The sequence below is a fragment of the Pleurodeles waltl genome, chromosome 6, assembly GCF_031143425.1.
Source record: "Pleurodeles waltl isolate 20211129_DDA chromosome 6, aPleWal1.hap1.20221129, whole genome shotgun sequence".
Lineage (NCBI taxonomy): Eukaryota > Metazoa > Chordata > Amphibia > Caudata > Salamandridae > Pleurodeles > Pleurodeles waltl.
Window position 1 is genome coordinate 1,109,884,478 of NC_090445.1, and position 21,362 is coordinate 1,109,905,839.

Sequence of the window (21,362 nt, forward strand, 5' to 3'; positions counted from 1 at the left end):
CTCCTGACCGGGGTCAGAGTTCAGACAGACAGGGGCTGCCCTTGAATGGAGGAGCTGCATGGAGGCTACCATCCACTTTATTACGATCCCATCATATTCTATGGAGATCGTAATAAGGTGGACAGGATATCCATCATGTTTGTGACAGAGAAATCCATCTGCTAAGATCTAAATCAGGCCCTTTATTACCATCCAAAGAACCCATTTTAGCAATATAGAAACAAAGATTGATTAAAAATGCAATAAGTTTGCATGCAGCTCCTTGATGCTGTTTCATAGCTCACTATGCTACAGTAGAAAGATTATAGCTAGGGCCATTGGAACCATGTGATTCAGCTGCTACAGCATTTTCCATGTAATTATGGATTTTCCGCGTTTGTCACTTAATCCTCCATCTACTACATAATATTGAGACTTTAAGGAAAAAATTGTTTGTAGCTCAGTCGGTTTAAAAGTTACCAAAAACTTGTTGACACGTGTTCCTGCGCATTGGAAAGCCCTTCTTAAATGTTGACTGGTCATCATCCTTTTGTTAATTGCTGTATTTGATTGTTAAACTGATACTAATGAGGTGAAACATTTGTCCAGACTGGGTTACAATGTTTTAAAGTAATAAAATAATTAAGTAATACCATGACAAACGTTGAATAATTTTCTGTTCTTGCCCCAAAATTTAGTCAACCCTGCCGCATTATTTGGCCCTCCCAAGCTGCATAATTCCAGCAGCCCTGATTATAACTAAAGAGCTGCAAATAACAAAATGACTTTGAAGTAGTAACCCACTGACCTTTCTACATAAAATACAAATCTGATCTGCAAACTACACGTTGTGATTTGCAGCAGGTACACAAACCGTCCCTGCTAACTTTTGCAGAATTAAATCTGACTAGACAAACCAGGGTTCTCTCTGCCATGTATGCAAAAAAAAAAAAAATGCATATGCTGGGTAAATTACTTCATGAAATTTGGACCAGCCAGATCGAAGTGAAAATGGCCACAACACCTGACCTTGCCTTCCAGGGATGACTTTCAGCCTTTGTGCACTCTGCAAGCCCCCACATCCTTGCCCCAATCTCGAAACAAAAAGTTATGTTTGTCTTTTGGGGCCGGCATGCAGGATAGTCAATCACCTGGACATGGGGGAATGGCGGCGGCTGCAGAGGACAATAGGAAGCACAGTTAACAGAGTCCCCCAAAAAAGCAGCCCCTTGCTGGCACTTAGGCACCGGCCCACTGGCCCGTGGCTGATTGCCCGCTTTACCAATCCAGAAGAAGAAGAAGAACAAGAAGAAGAACAAGAAGAAGAAGAAGAAGAAGAAGAAGAAGAAGAACAAGAACAAGAACAAGAACAAGAACAAGAACAAGAACAAGAACAAGAAGAACAAGAAGAACAAGAAGAACAAGAAGAACAAGAAGAAGAAGAAGAAGAGAAGCATGCTGACAAAAGGCAGGATATAGGGTATGTGGTTGTAAGATGACAGTGGAGAGTGGGCAGATGGGGCTGCAAGCCGAGAGTGGAAGGTGGGCGGAAAGGGTTGTAAGATGACAGAGGGTGGGCAGGAGGGGGTGGGGGAAGCAGACAGTGAGTTTGCGGGAGGGGGTGTGGAAACAGTCAAAGGGTGGGGAAGCAGACAAAGGGGGGGATGGGAAGGGTGTGGAAGCAGACAAATGGTGGATCAGAGGTGGTGGCGGGCAGGCGGGAAGTGCCGGGCACAGCGACAAAAGTTGGGCGGGAGGTGCCGGGCAGGCAGACAAAGGGCGGGCCAGAGGGGCAGGGAAGGCAGACAAAGGGCAGGTGGGAGGGGCAGGCACACAAAGGGAGGGCCAGAGGGGCAGGCAGGCAGGCAGACAAGGCCCAGATGGAAGGGGCAGGGTAAGCAGACAAAGGGTGGGCTGGTGGGTGGGTGGGGCAGGGCCGGCAGGCAAAGGGTGGGTGGGTGGGGCAGGGCCGGCAGGCAAAGGGTGGGTGGGTGGGGCAGGGCCGGCAGGCAAAGGGTGGGTGGGTGGGTAGGGCAGGTAGGCAGGCAAAGGGTGGGTGGGTGGGGCAGGTAGGCAGGCAAATGCAGGTAGGCAGGCAAAGGGTGGGTGGGTGGGGCAGGGCAGGTAGGCAGGCAAAGGGTGGGTGGGTGGGGCAGGGCAGGTAGGCAGGCAAAGGGTGGGTGGGTAGGGCAGGGCAGGGCCGGCAGGCAGGCAAAGGGTGGGTGGGTGGGTAGGGCAGGGCAGGGCCGGCAGGCAGGCAAAGGGTGGGTGGGTAGGGCAGGGCAGGGCCGGCAGGCAGGCAAAGGGTGGGTGGGTAGGGCAGGGCCGGCAGGCAGGCAAAGGGTGGGTAGGTGGGGCAGGGCCGGCAGGCAAAGGGTGGGTGGGTGGGTGGGGCAGGGCCGGCAGGCAAAGGGTGGGTGGGTGGGTGGGGCAGGGCCGGCAGGCAAAGGGTGGGTGGGTGGGTGGGGCAGGGCCGGCAGGCAAAGGGTGGGTGGGTGGGTGGGGCAGGGCCGGCAGGCAAAGGGTGGGTGGGTGGGTGGGGCAGGGCCGGCAGGCAAAGGGTGGGTGGGTGGGTGGGGCAGGGCCGGCAGGCAAATTGGGGCAGGGCCGGCAGGCAAAGGGTGGGTGGGTGGTTGTGTGGGGCAGGGCCGGCAGGCAAAGGGTGGGTGGGTGGGGCAGGGCCTGCAGGCAGGCAAAGGGTGGGTGGGTGGGGCAGGGCCGGCAGGCAGGCAAAGGGTGGGTGGGTGGTTGCAGGGCCGGCAGGCAGGCAAAGGGTGGGTGGGTGGGGCAGGGCCGGCAGGCAAAGGGTGGGTGGGTGGGGCAGGGCCGGCAGGCAAAGGGTGGGTGGGGCCGGCAGGCAAAGGGTGGGTCGGTGGGTGGGTGGGGTGGGGCCGGCAGGCAAAGGGTGGGTGGGTGGGGCGGGGCCGGCAGGCAAAGGGTGGGTGGGTGGGGCGGGGCCGGCAGGCAAAGGGTGGGTGGGTGGGGCAGGGCCGGCAGGCAAAGGGTGGGTGGGTGGCTGGGGCGGGGCCGGCAGGCAAAGGGTGGGTGGGTGGCTGGGGCGGGGCCGGCAGGCAAAGGGTGGGTGGGTGGCTGGGGCGGGGCCGGCAGGCAAAGGGTGGGTGGGTGGGTGGGGCGGGGCCGGCAGGCAAAGGGTGGGTGGGGCAGGGCCGGCAGGCAGGCAAAGGTTGGGTGGGGCAGGGCCGGCAGGCAGGCAAAGGGTGGGTGGGTGGGTGTGGCAGGGCCGGCAGGCAAAGGGTGGGTGGGTGGGTGTGGCAGGGCCGGCAGGCAAAGGGTGGGTGGGTGGGTGTGGCAGGGCCGGCAGGCAAAGGGTGGGTGGGTGGGTGGGTGGGTGGGGCAGGGCCGGCAGGCAAAGGGTGGGTGGGTGGGTGGGGCAGGGCCGGCAGGCAAAGGGTGGGTGGGTGGGGCAGGGCCGGCAGGCAAAGGGTGGGTGGGTGGGGCAGGGCCGGCAGGCAAAGGGCGGGTGGGTGGGGCGGGGCCGGCAGGCAAAGGGTGGGTGGGGCGGGGCGGGGCCGGCAGGCAAAGGGTGGGTGGGTGGGGCGGGGCGGGGCCGGCAGGCAATGCGGGGCGGGGCCGGCAGGCAAAGGGTGGGTGGGGCGGGGCGGGGCAGGGCCGGCAGGCAAAGGGTGGGTGGGTGGGTGGGGTGGGGCAGGGCCGGCAGGCAAAGGGTGGGTGGGTGGGTGGGTGGGGCAGGGCCGGCAGGCAAAGGGTGGGTGGGTGGGTGGGGCAGGGCCTGCATGCAAAGGGTGGGTGGGTGGGTGGGGCAGGGCCGGCAGGCAGGCAAAGGGTGGGTGGGTGGGTGGGGCAGGGCCGGCAGGCAGGCAAAGGGTGGGTGGGTGGGTGGGGCAGGGCCGGCAGGCAGGCAAAGGGTGGGTGGGGTGGGGCAGGCCCGGCAGGCAAAGGGTGGGTGGGTGGGGTGGGGCAGGGCCGGCAGGCAAAGGGTGGGTGGGTGGGGTGGGGCAGGGCCGGCAGGCAAAGGGTGGGTGGGTGGGGTGGGGCAGGGCCGGCAGGCAAAGGGTGGGTGGGTGGGGTGGGGCAGGGCCGGCAGGCAAAAGGTGGGTGGGTGGGGTGGGGCAGGGCCGGCAGGCAAAGGGTGGGTGGGTGGGGTGGGGCAGGGCCGGCAGGCAAAGGGTGGGTGGGTGGGGCAGGGCCGGCAGGCAAAGGGTGGGTGGGTGGGGCAGGGCCGGCAGGCAAAGGGTGGGTGGGTGGGGCAGGGCCGGCAGGCAAAGGGTGGGTGGGTGGGGCAGGGCCGGCAGGCAAAGGGTGGGTTGGTGGGGCAGGGCCGGCAGGCAAAGGGTGGGTGGGTGGGGCAGGGCCGGCAGGCAAAGGGTGGGTGGGTGGGGCAGGGCCGGCAGGCAAAGGGTGGGTGGGTGGGGCAGGGCCGGCAGGCAAAGGGTGGGTGGGTGGGTGGGGCAGGGCCTGCAGGCAAAGGGTGGGTGGGTGGGTGGGGCAGGGCCTGCAGGCAAAGGGTGGGTGGGTGGGTGGGGCAGGGCCTGCAGGCAAAGGGTGGGTGGGTGGGCGGGGCAGGGCCGGCAGGCAAAGGGTGGGTGGGTGGGCGGGGCAGGGCCGGCAGGCAGGCAAAGGGTGGTTGGGTGGGGCAGGGCCGGCAGGCAGGCAAAGGGTGGGTGGGTGGGGCAGGGCCGGCAGGCAGGCAAAGGGTGGGTGGGTGGGGCAGGGCCGGCAGGCAGGCAAAGGGTGGGTGGGTGGGGCAGGGCCGGCAGGCAGGCAAAGGGTGGGTGGGTGGGGCAGGGCCTGCAGGCAGGCATCAAATAATTGTAAATAGCCAGTAGAAAAGTGACATTCCATTAAAACCAGGCCTTAGCAAAATAGAAGCACCCCTTTTACAACGTCTTTGGAGCAGGTTTTTTGAAAACAGAGTACAGCATAAGGACAAATAATGCCATAATCTAAAAAGTGAGGCACACCATTATACTTCAGACGTGTCAACTCAGCAATATTTCTACACAAGACTGTAATAGCAGTTAGTAGGGAGACTAATTTTACAAGAACCAACAGCGAACCATATATGTGGTATTTGTTTAAAAATTCTAGTCAACTCATGCTACATTCTAATAGTAGAGGTACTGAATTCAAAGAGCACCAGCTGCTTATAGATGGCTCACTTGCAAACTTAAGTTATCCCAAAATGACTGTTACAAACTTTAGATGCACCATTTTAACAATGAATTAGGAAAGCACATTGCTAGTCAATCTGCAAGGTTACCAACAAATGTAACATGTATCAGTAATCAGGCAATGTTTTCCATATAATATGACATTTTGGCTTCTAGAGTTGTAAATAAAATGAAACCGGTAGATTTATATTATGAATGTAAAAAGACAAACAGATATTTGTATGGGAATATAAAATGCTAATCTGCTGTTTACATTCACGATTAGGAATGAAGAATGCAACCCTCCTGAGTGCAGACAGAAAATGTGAATTATGGTATCCAAGCCTATTTTGTATCAAAAACGTTTGGTTTAGATTTGTCAGTCACTGTATTTGGGACAATATTTTGAATTCTACCTCATTGCGAATTATAATCCGAGAAGCACAGCATTTTTAGGCATCCCAAAAGATAACTCAAGTCTAGCAACAGGCTCTATAAAAAAAAACCTGGATTAGAAAAATGTAGACTTCTATGTGGCAGCACACCGGTTTAGAACTCCAGAATCAACCCGCGCACGACCTAAAAAGAGGTGTTACAAAAACTCTCCTCTCCACACTGCCTAAATAGTCAAAGTCCTCATTTGAATTGCCTTGTGTAGCTATGGAAATAAACATCAGTTAGCAAAAAAAGTGCACCTTGCAATGATATACACATATTCTCCACTCAGCATGGAATAGTAGCGTGACAGAAGTTGTAATCACATGCCAGTTTAAGATGCCAGTGGACGTCACAAGGGGCTGAGCTAACTGTAAGTCAGCTCATAATAGCAAGAGGCAGATCCTAGATGATCCCTTCAGACTGCCTCAATAGCCTAAATCCACGTCTGACTGACTTCTGTACCTGTCCGAAACAATCATCAGTAATTAACAAAGTACATTGTACGAAGAACTACACAAATTCTCCTTTCGGCATGCAATAGTAGTGTGATATTGGACGTTACTTCCACATAGAAGGAGGCCTCCGAAGACCGGATAGAGCTTCGTGTATTTTGCCGGAGACAACAGGTTCTTCGTCAAGATAGACCCGGAAGTATCAGAACCTGTTCACTTCCCTTTGGAATACCACATTGGGAAAAATCACCTGCTTCCCCATCAGTGACAGGTCTTATTGGAAAAAGAGCAACATTTCTCCCAATTTACCTTTAACTTTGATACTGTGCCGTGCTGCTCTAAGATGGCCAATGTTGTGTCATGGTTGGCTTAGGTTTCCTGGAGATACAATAGTATGCTCTCAGTGTATAATGATATTGAGTGTTGATTATGGGCCGCTTCAATCCTGCAGAGCTCTCGATCTTCCACAGCTATCAGAAACAGGATCGGAGACAGAGGACACACCTATCTGGTGCTCCTCAGCCCATCCACGAGATTGAAATAAAATTTTCTTGTCGGAGTGTGTGCTTTAAGAAGGAGTTCTACAAGGTAGCCTTTCGGTACTGATCCCTAATTTCTCCAGTGCTGCAAAATAATATTCAACCAAACTGTGTCAAATGGTTTCTCCATACCTATGGAGGCCACTGCTTTTTAAGGTTGAGCGCGCATGCGCTTTGACCTGTTGTAAATATTGTGGGCTTTTACCCATGCCCATCTCACACCCATTACTTTAATTCATTCCTGGGCTTACCTTCCAAAGATCACTAGATGTCATTAGTAAATGCTTTACGTTTGTCCTGCCTTGAGGTTGTTTTTGTCAGGCCTTGTAGACTGCCCCTGTTACATGGATTATTGCACGATTGCCAATATACTTCACTGTGGGGAACCATTTTTTTATTTTGTCTCTCCCCTTTGTGATGCAAGGGGGCCATGGTGCTCAGCGTGAACAGGCACAACAGTGTGAACTCAATCGGTGGTATTGGAGCGCTGGTCACATTGTTCACAGTTACCTAATCAGAGGCATATTTTTTGTGGCTCTCCCCTTAAAATGCTTAAAAATCGGTTAATGCCTTCAGTAAAACAGAAATCCTTCAAGCGAAACCAGCTCTCCCGGCACAGCAGGAGAGACAATGCTATAATAGTCACTGAACTCGGGAAGCTTTTCCCCTTAATGCTTTGCAGGGCATTATTTTCACAATACATTTTTGCTCATAACTCAGTCTAGGGTGGTCCTAGTACACTGGGACCACCTACAAAATGTTTAGCACGACATACTCTGTCTACATCATCTCTGGGTCTCTACACTAGGTTAGTAGGGACCTCAAAATAATAACCCCTCCCACCATTCAGTGTCCTTAAGCACTCTTGTGGCTGGATTTGTTGTTTTACAGCTGGGAATAGCTGATGTTTTAAGGGGCTTGTTTCCCTGAAAATGTGTAGGTTGCACTGCATTTTTTAATACTATTTTTGTGTGGTTATGCCCTCTAGGAACTAGCTACATAGTTACATGACCATGTTTCTTAGAAATGCTCTTTTCATTGTGGTGTCCTATAGGGACTATGCTAACCATTACAGTCATTTCATCATACTAAAATATTAGTGGAACAGAAACTTGCCCCATAATGCTTTCCAGGGCTTTACTTTTACAAAACATTTTTGCTCATAACTCAGCCTGTGGTAGCCCTAGGACAATGTGACCACCTTTAAAACATTAACCACAAATGCTTTCTTTCTATATCATCTTTGGTTCCCCACACTATGTTAGTGGGGACTCCAAAATATTAACCTCTACCACCATTCATTATCTTTTTAAGCTCTCTCATGGCTGGAACTTTTGTTTTACAGCTGAGTGAAGTTACACTGCATTACTTTCTCCCACCCTTTTTTCATGTGGTTATGCTCTCTATGGGTTGACTGTATGGTTACATGAATATCAACATACTAAAATGTTTGTGGCTAGGAATGTTGCCCAATAATTCTTTGCAGAGCATTACTTTAACAAAATGTTTTGCTCATAACTCGGCCTGTGGTGGTCCTAGGACAATAAGACCACCTTCAAAACATTGACCATAATGTGCTCTTTATGTCCACGTCATCTCTGGGTCCCCACACTATGTTAGTGGGGACTCCAAAATAATAACCCCTAGCACCATTCATTACCTTTTTAAGCACTCTCACGTCATCTATGGGTCCCCACACTAGGTTAGTGGGGACTCCAAAATAATAATCCCTAGCACCATTCATTATCTTTTTAAGCACTCTCATGGAGGGAACTTTTGTTTTACAACTGGGAGAAGTTATGTTTTCTGGGCCTTGTTCGTAAAATCATTGCAATAAGCCTACTAGTCTTGAAAATGTGTAATCCACTACACCTTCTAGGGGTTAAATATATGGTTACACTGCATTACTTTCTCCCATTCATTTTTCATGTGGTTGTGCTCTCTAAGGGCTGACTGTGTGGTTACTAACCATGTTTCTTCCAAATGCTGTTTTTATTGTACTGTCCTCTAGGGGCGGTTCTGAGCATTGCAGTCAACATACTATAATATTTTCAGCATAAAAACTAATCATATAATGCTTTGCAGGGTACTACTTTTACAAAACGTTTTTTGTTCATAACTCAGCCTGTGGTGGTCATAGGACAATGGAACCACCTTCAAAACGCTCTATCTACATCATCTCTGGGTCCTCACACTATGTTAGTGGGGACCCCAAAATATTAACCCCTTCAACCATTCAGTGTCTTTTAAGCTTTCTTATGGCTAGAAATGTTGTTTTACTGATGGGAGAAGTTTTGTTTTGAAGGCCTTGTTAGTAAGGTCATTGCAGTAGGCCTGCTATCTCTAAAAACGCCCTCTAGGTGCTAAGTATATGGGCATACTGCATTACTTTCTCCTGATTTTTCATGGGGTTATGCTCGTTAGGGGCTAACAATATGGTTACATGACCAGGTGTCTTACAAATCATATCCTTGTTATGGTGCCCTCTGAGGCTGTTTTGAGCATTGCAGTCTAATGCTAAAAGTTACTTGTACAATTATCATATAAACCTTTATCACATGTTTTAATAATCTCTCCTTACTAGACTAATGACCATGAATAAGGCCAACTTAACACCCTTATTATACTTTGACTGTTTGAATACTTGATATGTTTAGGTGACCCTTCTAGTTTATTTCTTCTCTGTGGCTGTCTTATATCTTTTTTAGGGAATTGTGTTTGCGAGCCAGCAACTCTGATGGTTGGGTGGTAAAAGTGGTATGCTACTGGAATTAGCATGTCAGATTTAAATTGGGATACTAAATGGCAACATTTGCATTTTTGCTCCAGATAGAGAAAGAAGGTAAATGGAAGTGCTTTAGTTATATGCAGGGCCACTGGAATTATACTGCAGGAAAAGATTAAATTATGAGGCAAGGTTGACCAATTTATGTGGCAAGAAAAGTCCAGTTATGAATTTAAAATGCCAATAGCTCTAACTCAAGCAAATGCAAGACCTATTGCATTGCAAATGCTTCCTATTTATTTTTTTCAACACGTAACACACAAGGCAGTGATACAGTCAAACAGTAACATGTGGGCAAGTAAGCCTAAAGAGAGTAGTAATACACAGAAAAGTGGCCACATAATTTATTAAAGATATCAGACCTTCACACATTTGCCCTTGTAGCTATCTGAAGTAATCCCACCATAGACCCTATTTCTTTTAGTATCTGGCTGTGTATTACCTTGATTGTGGGCTGCAAGTTGTGTAAAAACCCACTCAATTATTCCTAACAGGCACATATGAAGGGTGGTGCCCGGTCAGGGCACCAGCAAAGTACAATATCGCATTTCGCCAGGAGAAATCGGACTTTCCTCTCTTCCATCCAGTTCCAGGTTCAGTCAGGGGTCTCAAATAAGTGCCACTTCCCCCAAAGTTGGCTTAGCTCTGAAGGGTACAGCAGGAGGTGTTCTAACTGCTTAACATGCAGTTTCTAGTTAACTGCCCAGAAAGATCACCTTTGTTCTTGAACCAAATACCAATCTGAGAACATCACCACCCCAGTAAAAGTAAAAGAAAACCAATCTTGTTTGGTGTGCCATAGGGAGTGCTACATCAGGGTCCATTTAATTAAGTAGCCACATGATGAAGTGGCACAGAAGAAAGCCTTTGGCGGTATGATGAATTGTTCAGGATCTGTCACATCTGATCCCGGTTAGATTCCCACAACACAAAAAAACGTTTCTAGCAAACTGTCCCTTATCTCATACTTAGACCTAGTCCTCACCACTGCTTTGCCGATTTAGTGAGCAGAGACTACAGTTTTAAGTGCTGATGTGTGTTTTCTGTCAAGGACATGCCACTCTCCACCTCAAGGATCTTGTTCAATGACATTGTGGAGGTCCTTGCTAAACAGGGATGTACCTAAGCGGACCAGTATGATTTTTCCCTCCAGTGAAGCCCTAGTTACTTGGATGACCTTTGGGACTACATTAGTGGAAGATGTGTTAGCCAATTCACACCTCAACTCTCCCTCACCTGCGCGGGTAGGAGAGGGGTTGTGCCTTTGGGGTTAGGGTTCTCTGTGCCCTGGTACACTGGGAAGGTTTGGTATATTTGTCCATTTTGTGGTGTTGTGTAACGGCTGGGTGGTCTTTACCTTTCCCCACCTTTGAAGAGTCATGTGAGTGGCCCTCAGCAACTGGTGCAGGTGTTTAGAGCCAGTCAGCCCAAGGCATGGGCATCAGTGTAGCTGCAAGTCTCTGTTACCTCAACCCTTACCCTTCATTCTAGGCCTAAATGTTCACTATCGGACCTACACACAGGGTTATTATGCTGAGATCCAAGGCGTGGGGCTTGGGCCCCGCAAAGTCAGGGGAGTGGCCAGAGGTGGGAAGGAACTCTCCTCATCAACAAAACAAGCTGGCGGGCTATAATCTGTTCCATTCATAGGTGACAGTCTAATTTAACCCACAAATATCCCAAGAGTGAGTCCAGTGAGTTCCTCCAAACATGGATCTCAGTCTTCATTTTGCTTTCCAGGCCACGTAGTGGTGTAGGATGAGAGAAAAGGGTGGGACGAGTTGGGACTTACACCCAGTGGTGTATTTCTTGGGGTTTCACCAGCAGTCACTTTACTGGTTAGCATGTAAACGCACAGGGTGTTGGTTTTCCAACCAATCCTCAGTCACACTTGGGATCAGCAGTCATTTCCTGAAGTAAACTTATAATTGCACATACTTGCAGAGACATGGTCCTTGCTCAAGCTGAGCTGGTTCACCCCATTCTGGTTATCTGGTCCAGCCATGCAGAAGTTGCTCTCGAGCCACTGGGGTTGCTCAGGAACAGGTCCAGAATTAGCTGTGTCATGGAGCCGCTCTCCCATCGTCAGTTTTTTTTTCAGCGTAGCTCAGCTGCGCAACACCATTTGCATGTCTGCAGTGGTGTTTCTCGCTGGGGCAGCCTCTCACACAGGGACAGGGTGGCACAGAGCTGGGACTGCGACAGCCCCTTGTACCCAGGTTAGGGACCGCAACAGCCATCCGGGTGGCTGCTCAACCCTCGAACCTGAGACCCGTCTCTAAAGTGGGCAAGTGGTGGCTCCTTTTGTTACTGCGATCCAGATTAGCCGGTTGTTGGGTCATTCTTCTCCGTGTGGACCCAAGAGTTCGGGACCAAAGCCACAGCCACCAAACTGTGAACTGGTCTGCTTCTTGCTCACTTTGGGATTACATGGTAGTTCAGGGTTGGGGCTGAGTGGGGGCTGTCTCCCTTATCGGCAATCACCAGCTATGCACAGCTTCAGGTTGTGAAGGAGTCGCCTGTTCAAGGCAGCAACACTATGTCCACCAGATGGAGTGATAATCTGAGAGTCATCACTCTCAAGTTAATAGGGGGGTGATGGTACCATAGGTCAGAAGCACGTTAACACCAGTCTGCTGTGTTGGCCTGCCAAGCCATGCCCTCTATGGAGGCCATTATGGACTCTTGATTTCTGGGGATGCAGCAAAAACCTAAAACAATGAGCATAATATTGAGAGAGTGTTCCTGTCTGGAAAAAATCCACTTTAATCTGGGTGGGTCAGGGTCAGAGAAGAGGTAGCAATTGTTTTGTCAGCAATTTACCCAATATTTTATAATATGTATTAAACATTGATGGGTTTATGTGACACATGGTCTTGTGGGTCATAAAATGGTTTCAGGAGTGCCAGGGATAAGAACATCTCACAATTTGGGTGTTATACTTAGATTTTCATCTAGTCATAAAATTCCACAAATCACAAGGCTGGAACATGCATAAATGTGGCATAAAATTCTGCTGGATGGCTATCCATGCCTTGTGTGTTGCGGTTTACCAGATAAGCTATTCTTTGTCTAATCTCAGAGGTATGGGAATGGTTCTTTGGGAAAGTTTAACTTTAGGTAGTATGAAGAACTCGGTACTCTTCCAGGGCCCTCCCTGGGATATCAGCACGTTAGCATATAGCTGGGAACAGCATTCAGCAAAAACAAATGATTTCCGCTTGCGAATGCACCACTCTGAAATGACAGCAGCCAGCACTGTTAGACCAGACAGCCTTAGGGTGGTATTCCCTCAACTTTTTGCCTGCCTCCCTCTATATTTCTGATTTAGTCCTTTCCCCCTGCTCTGGTGCACAACTTTCTGCCATGTGCTACCACTGCTGACCAGTGCTAAAGTGCTTATACTCTCTCTCCTAAACATGGTACCTTTGGTTCCTACCCAATTGGCATATTTAATTTGCCTCTAAGTCCCTAAATGAGTGCACTATATGTGCCTAGGTCCTGTATATTAAAATCTACTAGTGGGCCTGCAGCACTGATTGTACCACCCACAAAGTGGCCCTTTAAGCATGCATAATGCCTGCCAATGCAAGGCCTGTGTGTACAGTTTTATTGCAACCTCGACTTAGCAGTTAAAACCCTTTGCCAAACCTTAAACTCCCCTTTTATTACATATATAAGGTAGATATTTACATGATGCGACAAGCACTTTGAATTTTCACATCTTCTGGCAGTGAAAAACTCTCAAAGTTATTTTTCACTATTGTGGAGTCTGTTCCTCTCATAGGTCAGCACTGGGAATTTCTTAATATACTCGAAAGTGTCATTCCTAATTAGAGTGGAGTAATCACTTCATGTTTCATGTCTTTGGAATGGTAATAATAAATCCTGTTTACTGGTAAAGGCAGATTTAACATTACTATTTTACAAATACCACTTTTAGAAAGTAGGCATTTCTCTGCTATTACTGCTCTATGTGCCTTTCAGCCTTTCTTCAATACACGTCTGGCCTGGGTAACAGTTACATTTGTACGTTTCATCCAGACAACCACAAACACAGGACACTCAACTGCATCTGCATTCACCTGCAAATACTCTTCCTGGGGAGGAAGGGTGGAGGGGCTCAACCTTACACTTTAAAGGGTAGTGGCCTGAGCGCACACAAAGGACTGATAAACCCCCCCCCCCCAAGATAGCCTGGCAGGTAGGATTGGGCTGAAAGGGAACTGGTGCATTCCAAGGCCAAGCTTTGAAGCCTCTCCCACTTCAAAGGTACGTTTAGGTATAAGTACTGGGTTTCTGACCCCCTCAAATCAGACACTTCTGGACCTGGAACTGAACCTCTGTCAGAAGAACTGCTTTGCTGCTCAAAGGACTCAATTGGACTGATTTTCTGAAAGGACTGCTTTTCTGCTTGTTGCCCTGGTGCTCTCTGGACCTGATGGAAGGGATCTGCCTTTCCACAAGAGTGATCTCTAAGGGCTTGTCTCAGGGACATCAAAGACTGCCTACAATTCTTGTGGTGCTGTTGGAGTCTGCTCTCTGTGGATATCACCCTTGACTGAGGTGCCCCCTTCAAGCTCTGGGCCTCAAAATTGGATTCTGCAGCAGAGTTCTACAAAAAATGGACACATTGCCCAGAGTGCGCAGACAAATTGGTGCATCGCATTGATGCAGCAGCTGTCCGATGACCGTGGATCCACAGTCTGCGCAGCTCGCCGATGACGGTGGCCCCACAGCAACACATCAATTTCACTTCAACAGAGCCCGCTGACAATGCAGTGACCTGACTGTGTGGAAAATACAGAGGCATTGTGCCTCCGCATCAGTACTTTGCTCCATCAAAGGCACTATTTCAGCGGACCCTGCATGGGCTCTGTAGCGTTCCTTCCATAAAGCGCAGTCAGCCTGAACTTTGTATTTGTACCGGTCCATCGTGATCTCAAATAACCTTTTGACTGCAGGTGAATTCCAAGCACTGTTTTCACGTTTAAACTTTAAATATTCATATCTCCACTTCCACTCAATGGCTTTTTGTCATTTTGGTCTTGTTTTAGTCAGATAAATATTCTCTATTTATGTAACCCGGTGTGGAGTCTTTTTGTTGTGTCTCCACTGTGTTACTGTATGAATTATTACACAAATACTTTACACCTTTCCTCCTAAGTTATGCTAGCCTGCTCTATGGCAAACTATCAGAGGGTGAGCACAGGATAATTTAGGTTGTGTTGTGACTTACCCTGACTAGGATTGTGGCCTGTAGTTGGACAGGGTGCATACTTCTGCCAACTAGAGACCTTATTTCTAACAAACACTAAGATCTTTAAACTCAACAACTCAGGTTTTGCTAACAATGATAGAAGTCTACCTGGTTTATTGCCCTCACCATGTTGCTTTAGTATCTATTTTTGGTTGTCTAGTAACCACAATCATACTGAGACAGTGGCACATTATTATTTGCATTGTACCATACCCAACTGCGAATTTTGGGTTGGTTCTCCAAGCAACATTTTCAGCTCCAGTCAATAGTCAGCCTGATAAGTGCCTTTCCTGTTGAGTACATTTTTGACACCAAAGGATGTTTTTAGGCAGATGGCTATAACTGACAACTTTAATGGTTTCATTGTTTAACGACATTTCCCAACAACCCAGTATTTTCTTTGAAGTAGTTCAGTGGTACCTCTCGTATGGACCCTCTGAAAGTGACTCTCACAATCCAGAGAAACTCAGACCCAATTCCTGTCTGTGCAATTAATGACTGGGTTTGCTGCTGTTAGCAAAAAAGTGCAAGAAAAACATTACTCTGCATAGCCCTTCACTAGGAAAGTGAAGCAGAATAGTTCTGATTCTTACCGCGTGTGGCTTGGGAGCGCCATGCAGCTTTATCATATGGCTCTGGTGGTCCTTCTTCTTCATGAACTGCTGAGAACAGCTGGAACACTGAAAAGAGAGATAATTCCAGTTAGGGGGTGCTACTGACGGCACCAGCGAACTCCATTAACACATAAAATCCTAATGAGATGAGCATTCTAACTAGGTCAACAACATCTGGTCTTGCGCACAATAACTGGAATATTCTGAGATCAGAAATTTGAGTAGAAATGAAAGTGATCAAATGGTTTGATAATGTTCTTGATGGAGAGGGCACAATTAACTTTAAACAGGACACTCCTTCCAGGACTCAATTTTGCGGAATCCCAAGCCCCTGCAATGAAATGTGATATATATGGGAGAAGTAAGAATAGTGCACCAAAGGCTTTGATGGCTTACGGATCACAGAAATTCAGATGCTGGTTCTATTACCTACATGGACCTTCACAGACTTTCCCTGGTGTCTTCCGAAAACATAGAAAATGCACTAGACTGTGATGGATTGAAACTTGTGTGGAAATGAAAAATCACCTTAAGATTACCCTTTTATGATTTATACATAAAACTTTTCAGGGTTCCTGAAAAACGATCAATAAAAGGGAACACATTATTACATCAACATTGAAAATACATTTTGAGTTTTGACTTGGACCTTTGGAACCTTAACAAGTAAATCAGATTAGTGATTCTAAAGGCTTTTTACAAATGTATTTAAATAGACATATCTAATGTAAGCTTGTGTAATGTCACAACATATTTTACAGCAAAGCAAAACTATGGAAATTTAACGTGTCCTACTGGGAAGTTGAAGATGCAATTTCTCAGTCTCACATGAACTTTTTCTGACGACTAACTGTCTTGTTATTACAAACCAACTACTTTAATGTATGCTCTTGTATGATTGCTTCAACATTATGATCAGTCCTAATAATGAGGTTTGCTCATTAAAACGCTGTATAAGTAGTATCATAATTACTAAGAGCCTCTCTGACATTTCCTGGAGTCTGGTTTAAGCCAATATAAAATCCACAAAATAAACATTCTATTCTGTAAAATGTTAATGTCAAACACTGACATTTCTATTTTAACTTGCAAACAACTTGCCTTTGAAATTGATGTATATATCACAAAATACTGAAGTGGAACTCCTGTTGTTTTAGAAGTAGACACCTCACACCTCTAACCTTAAAAGGACTCTAATCAGTCACTCAAAGTTCAAAAGAAATGTTAAAGTGCTTTAGTCTAGGAAGCGTCAAGCCATGCAATGGTACTGTGATCCTTACACCTATTCAGATTAAGGGCCTTGACCACGAATGACCAATATTGGTTCCCAAGTGTGAAAGCCATGCCAGAACTTCACGATATCTATGTGAGAAACAATGTACTTACCAAGAACCTAGAATGGAACAGTTAACCACCAGTGATCAACTGAAAAACCTGGCAGCCCCTGCTTTCATGAACCAAAGACTGACACCTCTGCAGTTACACAGTGGTACAGGGAATGTTAGGGCTGGATGCCTCTCATGGACGGTAGCACTCCACAAGTGATTTTATAAGACTAGTTATGCTGAGAAAAAGATTCTTAATGGTCTTTCTAGATACTTACTTTCCACACTACGTAAAAGTTTAACATGATCAAAAAATGTAAAAAATGTTAAGATTATGCCCATTTTTGTTTAAAGACGTGTCTTCTAATGACAAAAAGTGGTTTGCAGGTGATAACATTATCCAGTGTCTTTTATTAGGTCACAGCCTACAAGACAGTGCAGCTGTCTCGCTTGTGAAAAACATTCTGTGGAGTGTCAGAAAGTTGCCCTGAGAATGCATTCTGCCCGTTGCTTGCCATTGGTTTTGTGGTTTGTAACTTACGTTTCCTAGCTTTTGATTTGCTGGCTTAGGCACTCCAGCTTTAGTTCATCCCTACCCATGCTAAAGTTATGTTTACAGAATCCTTCCATGAATTCGTTTTTTTGGTAATAAACAGGTTTATACATTTTATTATCTGGTCACACCACAATTGTTGGTCACATTTTCTGTGCATTCAAAGTTCGAGGTCACGTCAGGCGCTGTCTTACGAGGGAGCATATGTTTACTTTGCTTTCGGCTGACTTTAAAGTAAGAGCATTTATAGGATTCAGGAATGTAGATTGCTCTCCCCATGGAGCAGTGGGGTGTGACAGCATTATCTGTAGAGGATCACAATGGTCACTGACTGTTCTTTCTTCACGTGATATAACGCCAGGATGGGGCCTCTGGTGCCTCTCAGGTCGGTGCACTTGGATAGACTCTGTCTCACTCTATTACTGCTGGGTCTGGTCTCCCCGCAGGCAGCAGCAGAAGAATGTGTTTTTAAGTTCAATTTCCTGCTGATGGACCTGACCCCCAGGAACTGCTGCCGGAGTTTGGATGTCCTCCCTGACCTCAACAAAAGGACACTTTAGGGCAGCCCAAGGTAGCAGGCTGTTGCTGCACATAGCAGAGGCACCCCCACTTGGTTGCCCTCCTGGATCCCAGAACCTCAGACCACACTGGTTAATCTTTATAGAAGCATTGAGGCCGCAGGTTAATTGGGCAATTTCCAACTTACATGTGATCCTTACACACCATTTCTTTTCTTTACTCACTCAGCCTGTGTCTTCCTTAACATATCCACGAGCACTGTGCCCTACATTCAATGCTCCTAACCATACCCATAAGCACTGTGCCCTACATTCAGTGCTCCTAATCATACCAATAAGCACACCTAAGTCCTCTATAATTGGCTCGGCCCTCATGCCATGGGCAAGTGTATCATCTGCTTGCAGCCGAGCAGTGTGACCTTTTACTTCCAGTTTAACCTTTCTACCTTTTACTTCTGGTCAAGCATTTGCTTCCAGCCTGGCATGTGACCATTTACTTCTGGTATACCACTTTACTTTCTGTATCCAGGTAAGCATCTGCTTCCAGCCTACCAGGTGCCCATGCACTTTCGGTGTACCATTATTCCTTCCTGTTCCGAGCTAGCATCTGCTTTAAGCTCTTCCAGCCCGCCGAGTGACCCTTCACTTCCGGCATAATATTTTAACCTCTACTTCCGGGCAAGCGTCTGCTTCCAACCCGCAAGATGACCCAGTCACCTGTGTACCAAATTCTCCTAGGCCACAGGCTCCGACATTTAGCGTCAATTGGCTCTGACCGTTGGCTGCTGTAATCATGTTACAATTCAGACCTAGGCCCGTGCTCAACCAAGCAGGACTGCTTTGTAAGTTCCATAAGCCCCTGCAACAATTATTTAGTGGTGTAACACACCCCTAATTCCCATATTTAATGTGGGTGGGTATTCTTTTGCTAAATCCCCCCCAAAAAGGAGGATGTTCTGGCCTGCATTCAGAGGTTAAATAACCTCACCTCGCCCAAGAGGTACAAGTCACACTAAATTTATGACTGGGCTGGACTGCAAGTCCTGCTAATGAAATCAGTACAATCCATGCATTCTTTAGCTCGCTCCATTACAAGTCCAGGCTCTGCTCTCTGGTAGTGGCCTCTACTGAGGCTCTCGGTCTAGCCATATCCACTCCTCTTCAGGAAGGATGGCCAACCCCACGGTCAGAGTTGTGAGACTATGGCATTTCTGGGATTAATGCTGCAGGTTTCCCTTGTCTTTTTTATGCTCTCTGCTTCGAGCTAAACCGATACGAAGCATACAGCGCTGGCACTGCTTACTACAAGGAGCACAGATATTCAACCAAATCCTGATTTTGAAATACCCATTTAAGGTATCTGAACTCCAGCATCTGTTCTGGCACATAATTTACTGCCAGTCTTCGAGTGCACGGGTTACACACATAGACAGAAGGGTCTCTAGTAACTTAAGCACGCTAACAGTCTGGCTTTTTCACAAAGTGGAAAAATATTTTTTGTGCACAGTTTCCCAATATCAGCATGTAATTATTCGGTGTGCAACTGTGTCAACAATGTTTTGGACGGAACCAGCAGACCTGTAACCCCTCAAGGGAAGAAAACTTAAATGCGAAATTGGTTTGGCTTACTGCTGGGACTTACAGAACAATTCCTGCTCAAATTTGGATCAGTGCTTTCAAATAACTAGTGTACGGAATTTGTGCACTGCTTAACAGTAATGGATGTTGGCTTGAAGTAGCAGGCTCTATTCATGTCCAGGATATACAAATTCCGCTGTGTACACGTAGGCTCTCATACTGTCTTTTAAATTATTTTCGATTTTTGTTCACAAACACTTGTTTGCCCTTGAATCTTGATCTGCAGTGATTACTGCAATGTAAGCTTTTGCTAGCAAAAAACATTCAGAGGTTGAGTCCTCAAACAAGCACTACTATGCCTTTAGCGTCCACTCCAAGGTGCAGAACTCAGAACCATGTGGTAATACCGCACCCTGCAGTGTCCTGTTTGCCAACTGCATAATTACCGCGGAGGAGTTTCATAATGAGGTCCTTGCTTATCTTTGTTTTGGAGAAGATAGTCTAATATATGTGCGAGAACACAGTCGAACAAACCTTCAACCAATTTATCATTTGTGCATTCAAGGACACTTACAAATTGCACATTTTTTGCTTCATCTCCTAAAATCGAGTCATGGCTCCTTTCGAAACTACTTCTGACAACGGTGGTTAATGGAGTGGGAATCATGTGTGCAATGCATACTCATAACTTTAATATGTGTGTACAGCTGATGTATAGACCTCTGTGTAAAGTTACAGTTACATTACATTTTAATGAGAAAGGCACTTGAGTCATGTAATAAATCTCTTCAGGCACCACCGATGTATAATGCATCATGTGTGTGACTGACAATTTTATGAGGCATGGTACACAATTTAATACTTCCCACTGGAAAATATTACTTTGTTTTGAACAGAATGTCCTGTGTACTGTAGAGACTGCCCACAGCCAGAGAACAGTACGTGGAACTGTGTTCCACAAGAAAGATTGCAATATTTATTTGCATTTATAAAGCACACACAATCCAACGGGTATCTAGGTGTGTGAAAAGAAAGTCTTCGGCAGAAAACACAAATCTTCCCCAGACCTACTCTCTTCTAAATAGAGAAGTTTTAAAAGCCCTGCGAAATTCCTGATCACTGTTAACGTATTCCAAAGCCTGGCTGCTGCTACTAAGAAGATTCCCCCCCCCCCCACCCCCAAACAAACACACGCAAAGCCTTCCTAAATCTGGGGGTATTTGCCTTCTTGTTCCCCAATGAGCACAAGGCTCTACTCTGGGCATACCAAGAGAATGCTGTCCTCCAACAGCCCGTACCGACCTGATGCAAAGCTTTATGTAAGAGGCACACTGCTTAAAAATTAATCCGCTTCCTGATCGGGAGCCAATGTAGGGACCTCACGCCCTCCCTCACCGAGAGTCCCTTCGGAAGCCCAAGGATCAAATGTGCTGCCCCATTTTGCATCACTTGCAACTTACTGAGGGAGTGTTGAGCAGCACGGAGATAAAGGGCATTGCAATAATCCAGGCGAACCGCAAACCTTAGCTCCGTAGGAATAAAATGCCGGATCTACCGCAGCATTTCCAGTAGCCAATGACAGGTTTTCACTGTCTTGCTAATCTGGCTCTCAAATGTCAATTCCTCGTCAAAGACCATCCCTAGGTTCCTGTATCCCTTCACAGGAGTGGTTAATGTGTCACATATCTCCGGCCACCAACTGCTGTTCCAAGTGGAGCCGCTGGTCCCAAAGAACAGGATCTCTGTTTTGTCACCATTCATCTTAAGCCAGTTCTTTTCCATCCAACTACTGATCTCCAACATACAGGGCCTGAATCTACCTGCCACCTCTGTCTAGTCTTTACCAATCAGCACAATGATTTGTGTGTCATCCGCATAGGATGACGAAGGCCTTCATCAATTGCGCCAGCAGGATCACATATAGAGTGAACAGAGTAGGACTGAGGGACAAGCCATGCGGCACCCCACACGGCAGCTGGAACAGCCTAGCTCTAAAGTCTCTGCAGCCGACGGCATTGTTCCTATTCCTAAGAAGGAATCCAACAGTCGAGGAGCCTTGCCTCCCAGGCCTGTCTGCCTCAGTCTACTCACCACTAAAGATGGTGAGATGGTGTCAAAACCTGCAGACAGATTGAACAATACAGGCATGACACCATCACCTTGGTCCCGAATAAAGTCGGGAGCTGATA

General features: G+C 47.5%; 1 protein-coding gene across 8 annotated transcripts in view; it reads right to left on the bottom strand.

Moving 5' to 3' along the window:
* Nucleotides 1–21,362, bottom strand: part of ZBTB48 (zinc finger and BTB domain containing 48) — a 203,415-nt gene that overhangs the window by 83,395 nt on the left and 98,658 nt on the right. For all 8 annotated transcript variants that reach the window (XM_069240235.1, XM_069240234.1, XM_069240230.1 and 5 more), the window contains exon 6: nucleotides 15,179–15,265. In XM_069240235.1, the coding sequence (XP_069096336.1) occupies nucleotides 15,179–15,265 (87 nt within the window). The remainder of the gene's footprint in view (nucleotides 1–15,178; nucleotides 15,266–21,362) is intronic.